The sequence below is a fragment of the Genypterus blacodes genome, unplaced genomic scaffold, assembly GCF_046128005.1.
Source record: "Genypterus blacodes isolate CSIRO-AG114 ecotype Tasmania unplaced genomic scaffold, CSIRO-AGI_Gbla_v1 ptg000019l_1, whole genome shotgun sequence".
Taxonomy (NCBI): domain Eukaryota; kingdom Metazoa; phylum Chordata; class Actinopteri; order Ophidiiformes; family Ophidiidae; genus Genypterus; species Genypterus blacodes.
Window position 1 is genome coordinate 3,699,851 of NW_027466832.1, and position 6,553 is coordinate 3,706,403.

Here is a 6,553-nt window from a genome sequence, read left to right on the forward strand (position 1 = left end):
ACAGAAAGAGACTGTGCAATAAAAACATTTTATGCTACAGGTTATGCAATGTGTTTTTATATTTTGGAAGCATTTTCTGAATGAACACGGAAATGTTATGAATGCCGTTACTACTACATGTCCATCGTAAAGAGGGAAGGGGTGTGTGACTGGTGTGTGTGCCTGCGTGCGTCTGTGTGTGTGTGTGTGTGTGTGTAATATACTGTATATCACTATATTGTCTATGAGCTTGGTGAAGAGCCAATCAACAACTATCAACAACTCCTATCAGCCAATGTTGCTCTGTGTGGCTGTAGAGTTGTCGGCCTTGGTCTGAAGCGTGTGCCTTCTATAAGAGCTGCAGCACCACAGGGGGCGGCGTGACGGCGGCGGCTACATACTGTAGATATGTACATGTGTATCTATTGCAAATCGAATGTTTAGAATCTTATGTACAATTCAGAATAACACAAATGACAAATCCTGCTTTTCTCTACTGGGTTTGGGGGCGACGGGGATGTAAGGGTTCAAAGGGCCTGATTGAACACTTCTATGTTCTTCTGTATGAGCACATTACACTAAAGCAGTGCAGATGGGAACATGGGACGGATCTCCCTCGTATGTGGCTGCTGGGTGTTGACGCTTCACTTTCAATTCAGAAAGCTCAGATCAGTCACTGCAGCACAGGAAGCAGTCGGCTGATGATGATGATGATGATGAGACAAACAGGAGTTGTGTTGCTGACATGTTTGGGGCGTCACACACTGGCACAGCGGCGGATGATGATGATGATGATGATGAACCAGCAGGGAGCTCAACTGCACATTTACTGGAAAGCCAAGTTTACGCTAAATTCTACATTTTGTCACGTTTTACCAAAGCAATCAATAAGTTCCACTCCATTTCACGTGCAGGGGAAAAAAAGACTTCTCTCTCCTCTGAATGTCCTTACTCAACACTAAACCTGCTGCTGGTTGAGTGACGTCAACACATGACGCAGCAGCAACTTAATTCCAGTAACATTAGAGTTTGATGACGTCACCTCTGAACAAGACATCCTGTGTCCTTTTTTTAATGGGAGAGGGGAGAGGAACCTACTCAGGCACTTTCACACTGCAGTGAGGACTCTGGACACACCCTGAGATTATGTGTGTGTGTGTGTGTGTGTGTGTGTGTGTAGGAGTGTGTGCGTGCGCGCGCGGGTGTGTGTGTGTGTGAGCAAATCACAATAAATATGTTTGATAAAGTTTGTGAGTGTTGTTTTTGAAGAAAGTGATGTGAGGGTCTCTCTCTTTCTGCCTCTCTCTCTCCCTCTGCCTCTCTCGCTCTCTCAGAGATGCTCGCTCAGATTAGCTGCGTGCAGGAAGTGATTTCTCGCGGTTTCCTCGCTCAGTCTTCTCTAATCATTTCATGCAGAAAACCGCATATCGCAAAAGATTATTTTCCCTCCCGGACTCGCGCCCTGAGCCATTAAACAGGTTTGTAGGTCGTTATTGCAATGAGAATGAATATTTGTTTTGTTTAAACTCATCGGGATTGATAGTGCTCTGAGTGATTGGACTCTGCTGATCTTTCGAGTCTACACGAAATCGAATTAACCGCTTTATTCTGAGATTTCCCCAAATTTTTAAATTGTACAATCTATAGGGATGAACTATTACAAATTCATTCAATGACAAAATAATTTTGCGCCACGAATGAAATCTAGATTCGGGTTTACTTTTTAAATAACTTCTCCATTTGTGTGACTTAGTGTTAAGTTGACAATTTTACAACTATGTTTAATTCAGGGCACAGGGCATAATTGGACATAAATACATGTATTCTTCTTATTCCGATGTTAGAGTGTGTATCGGTGCTCCGTTATGAATCTGGCCTGAATGTCTTCATCTGTTGCTTCATAACAGAATCGCCTCAGTCCGTGTTGTCGCCTCCACGCGTCCGTATCATCGCGTCTATCCGGGCAGGAGCGCCTGCATGAATGCGGCGGCTTTTTTATCGGGATTTGCTTCATATCTTGGCCGGCGTGGTGCCGGAAGCAGCGGCCGCGACGCGTCTAATCACGCCCGGACATGTGGCGCTTTGATTTCCTGTCCGTTATTTACTGATACCCTGAATGCACCGCGAACACCACTAACAGTTACTGAGACAGCATTTATACATTTTGTGTGGTGGTGAAGCAATCTTTAATTTAAAAACAGCTAAATCTATACTTGAACACATTAATGACAAATATCCTACAATTCCTAATTTTAGAGCCTCTAACTTCAATAACGTTTTAAATTAAATTGAATAAAAAAAACGTGCGTGTTTCATAAATCATCTGTGGTTCTCTATACTATAAAATATCAATATTGATCAATAACAAGTCTAATGCTTCTCTAGTAGTGAATAAATAGACAGGCGCTGGATCATCTGTGTCCACTGGCGAACACACACACACACACACTCACACACACACGTCTGACGTCCTACCGGCTCCACTGAGAGCAGGACCGGGATCGTGGCCCTCTAAGGGCCCGTCAAAGCCGCCGATCTAGTCTGTGCCTTATGTTGACCGCCTTTATGAGGGTTATACCTCAACTCTACTACACGTTAGTAACTTAACTTGTGTATCCATGCGCCGCACGCCACCGCGGCACCCTGAATATCCTCAACACACCGCAGGGTTGCGCATCTCACTTCCTCTCTCTCTCTCTCTTGATAAAGCGAGTATCAGCTCCATGGGACCCCGAGCTGCGGTCTGATTAGAAGCTCCAACAGCTTCATTTCAGTGCGGATCTATAGATCTGCACCATCTGTCCACAAGCAGACAGAACATCAAGTCAAACTAAAGAGCTTGTCGCTTGCTCCGGCGGTGGAGCAGGCGGATGAGCCTCCACCTGTCCCTCCCGACACCTGGACACTGGACTGCTCTGTGGGACGATCTACGCATGCGCCTCACTCAGGTTCAACTCTCTTATTAAAGCACTTGGAGCCGCGCAGTCCTGACCAGTAGAGATCAAGCGTTGCAGGGACCAGATCCAACCACAACCACAACCAGCAGCAGCAGCACCCCAGGACTCTGCGCTCTCTCAGCCTTAAAGGTGTCAGTGATCCTCTGCAGGCTTAAAGCCCGGAGATGCCTCGGTCCTTCCTGGTGAAGAGTAAGAGGGCGCACAGTTACCATCAGCCCCGCGCTCTGGAGGAAGACTACAGCCGCCTGGACTCCATACTGGCGCACATATGCTCAGGTTAGGCCTCGGATTTCTACTCTGTTTGTGTTGTTTTTGCATAATGTGTGATTCAAAATATCAAATTTTATATCCACATTTACAATACACAATTATGTCATAGATTATAGTTTTGCATCGTCAATAACTTGTCAATGGTAAAAGCATTTTAAACACATTGTGGAGTGTGTGTGTGTGTGTATTAAACGCTTTTTATTTTCTGATTTCAAACTGGCAACGGAAACACTTCAACCACTTCTTATTCGCCATAATACTAATGAGAGAAATCTACCTTTGTTTGTTGAATATTCTTATTGAAGAAATCATCTGACATAATGATCATGCGGTTATTCGACATTTTAGAGATTGTTTATTAAACACAGAGAGGGAGAAGGGAAATTTACTTTTTTTGTAGAAATATTTCAGTGTTATTCCGTGTGTATTACTGGCCCTATATGTGCTCACGGCTGTGTGTGTGTGTCCTGCAGAGGCTGACCATGTCCCCGGGGACAGCAGCAGCGTGCCGGGGGACAGATGCGACTTCTCCCCGGACTCTCACCTGCTCGATGGGGACTTTTCCCCGAAGTCCTCGCTGAGCTGCGCGGACAGTGTGTGTGGACGCTCGACGGACTACGAGGACTTCTGGAGGCCTCCGTCCCCGTCTGCATCCCCTGGTACTGACACACACACACACACACACACACACACACACACACACACACACACACACACACACACACACACACACACAAGCAGGACCCGGAATGTCTTTATTTTCACAATGAAACATACACCCATGTTGTATATTTTATGTTATGGTATGTTTATATTTATTTTACTATGTTGTCAGTTGTTGTCCAACACATTTCAGAAAGGATGATAATTCACATACATTGTGTTAAGATAATGTGTATTATTATATTATATTATATTATATTATATAATATTATATTATATTATATTATATTATATTATATTATATTATATTATATTATATTATACAGTATTATATTATATTATATTATATTATTAAAACAAAGCAGACAGGGGGAAGCGTGTTATACTCTTTGTGTGCATATATGATCACACACTTCACTTTTAATACTTATTAGGTCAAACTAATCCCAAATAGCAAAGAGAAATTAAAAATGCATACAAAATAAATGTCCGGGTCTCAGGCGGACGTTGGGCCTCGCAGTTGTCTAAGGCTCAGATGTCTTGTCTGTCCCCTCCAGTGGACTCGGAGAAGTCTCTGTCCCTCCTGGTGGACGACACTCTGCCCTTCAGCGCTTCCTTCCGGTCGTACTCGTGGAGCAGCTACACGGGTCCACAGCTGCAGCACCTGAGGCAGCAGAGCCTCCTTCCCGGTCTGGACGTGAGAGGCCCGACGATGGCCTTCTACCGGGACCGGGGCCCTCTATCAGACCTGTACGCGGACGGAGGTCTGCATGGGACAGAGGACACGTACGGGGACTACAGAAGGCGCAGTGCGGCGGTGCTGATTCCCGAGGGAGGAATGCAGGGAGAAGGCCCGGATGTGAAGGTCCAGACCGACCTGCTGCGCTCCAGCATCATCCTCAGCGGTGCGTTCAAGTGCATCAAGTGCAGTAAGGTAAGAGGGGGAATAGATGACATCAGCTAAAGACTCAATTACCAGTTTTAAATCAGCCAAACAACTCACAAACTCATTTTAATTTCTTTCTGTCCTCCAGGTGTTCTCTACTCCGCACGGATTGGAGGTTCACGTCCGCAGATCGCACAGCGGAACGCGGCCGTTTGCGTGTGAAATCTGCGGCAAAACGTTCGGTCACGCAGTGAGTCTGGAGCAGCACAAAGCCGTCCACTCCCAGGTAAGGTCTCACCTCAGAGGCGGCACATTCTCTCACGGCTCCCCCGGTCACGTCACAGCGTCTCACCGGCCTCTGCTCGTCTTTTCAGGAGAGAAGCTTCGACTGCAAGATCTGCGGGAAAAGCTTCAAAAGATCGTCCACTCTGTCCACGCACCTGCTCATCCACTCGGACACTCGGCCGTACCCCTGCCAGTACTGCGGGAAGAGGTTCCACCAGAAATCCGACATGAAGAAACACACTTTCATACACACAGGTAGGTGGAGGGGCAGAGAGATAGAGGAGCGAGTCTGGATGCAAACTGGATGTGGTGAGGATGAACTAATAGGAGATGTTCATTTTTTTTCAGGTGAGAAGCCGCACAAGTGTCAGGTGTGCGGGAAAGCGTTCAGTCAGAGCTCCAACCTGATCACACACAGCAGAAAACACACCGGATACAAACCGTTCAGCTGCGATCTGTGCGGCAAAGGCTTCCAGAGGAAAGTGGATCTAAGGAGACACAAGGAGACGCAGCACGGACTGAAATGAGACGCAACTGCTGCAGTGTTTGTGTTTGTGTGTGTGTGTGTGTGTGGTTTCAGACACGCACACGCACACGCACACCTGTTTGAGTCGCTCAGATTCAGGCTTTGACGTGTTCACATGTTCACACACTGCGATGTGTGAAAACGTCACGATGAGCCCAGGAAACCAGAGATAAGCTGAAGTTCAGATCAGATGAGTCACACATTCATGTCTTGTTTTCTGCTGACTGTATGAATCCACTTGAAATGCGCGTACACACCCCGTGATAAAGTGTAAATATGCCGCTCATAAAGTGATGCAAATCAGCGCCACTCCAAAGAAGAGGAGCGCCTTGTTTTGGGTTGAGGAGGATGAAGGCAAAACAGCGTCTCACTGTGTGATTTGACCCACATGAAGCCTGCAGACTCCTCACGTTACACTGTGATACATTTTGCACATTTTCCTTTCAGGATGGAACATTTGACCGTTTACGAATAAATGCATCATTTATTTTATTCTCTGATTGTTTTAGAGGAATTGAAATGGAAATAAAAGCGTGAAGAGAACAGACCTCAAATGGATTATTATTTCCAGATTTAGGGAAATTTCCAGAAATTGTCATTGCTCATTTCACTATGACGTCACTCAAACTGTAACAGCAAGTAAAAAAAAAAAAAAAACCCAGTCCCGATTAAATTAAAACCGTAATTATAGCATTATTTCATTATTATTATTTCTTTAATGTGAATCTTGCTGAATTTGATTACTGCGCAACGTAGCGGCGCCGTTTTATTACGTGTTTTATTCCTCAGTATTTTGGAATAATTCATCCGGATAAATCAAATGAAACCACGACATTTCGGTGTGTTTGTTATACTTAATTAATCGGAATTAAATTATTATGTCAAAGAAAATCCTTTCTGTGCAAACCACATACGCGGAAAGATTCTAATTGTTCGGTAATTAAAAGGGGCGGGGCCTGTGACCGCTACTGCTGCTGCTGCTGAGGT

The 6,553-nt window shown here is 45.3% G+C and overlaps 1 protein-coding gene across 2 annotated transcripts; it reads left to right on the plus strand.

Annotated features, from left to right (window-relative positions):
• Positions 1-1,378: 1,378 nt before the first annotated feature.
• On the plus strand, positions 1,379-6,109 carry gfi1ab (growth factor independent 1A transcription repressor b). Of its 2 annotated transcripts, XM_076141511.1 has the most exons (7): positions 1,379-1,457; positions 2,689-3,212; positions 3,680-3,865; positions 4,427-4,803; positions 4,904-5,041; positions 5,130-5,295; positions 5,389-6,109. In XM_076141511.1, exons 2-7 carry the CDS (start codon positions 3,101-3,103, stop codon positions 5,565-5,567), a joined length of 1,158 nt encoding a protein of 385 aa, XP_075997626.1. In that variant the 5' UTR covers positions 1,379-1,457; positions 2,689-3,100; the 3' UTR covers positions 5,568-6,109. The 2 variants fall into 2 exon arrangements, with proteins under 2 accessions (XP_075997626.1, XP_075997628.1); XM_076141513.1 differs by lacking the exon at positions 1,379-1,457 and having other exon boundaries at positions 2,497-3,212.
• The last annotated feature ends 444 nt before the right edge of the window (positions 6,110-6,553 follow it).

Bases quoted from the DNA above. Each gene is read 5' to 3' on its own strand.
- gfi1ab (XM_076141511.1), top strand. From the start codon at position 3,101: ATGCCTCGGTCCTTCCTGGTGAAGAGTAAGAGGGCGCACAGTTACCAT. The intron at 3,866-4,426 runs GTACTGACACAC...TGTCCCCTCCAG, and splicing joins GTCCCCGTCTGCATCCCCTG to TGGACTCGGAGAAGTCTCTG. The intron at 5,042-5,129 runs GTAAGGTCTCAC...TCGTCTTTTCAG, and splicing joins ACAAAGCCGTCCACTCCCAG to GAGAGAAGCTTCGACTGCAA.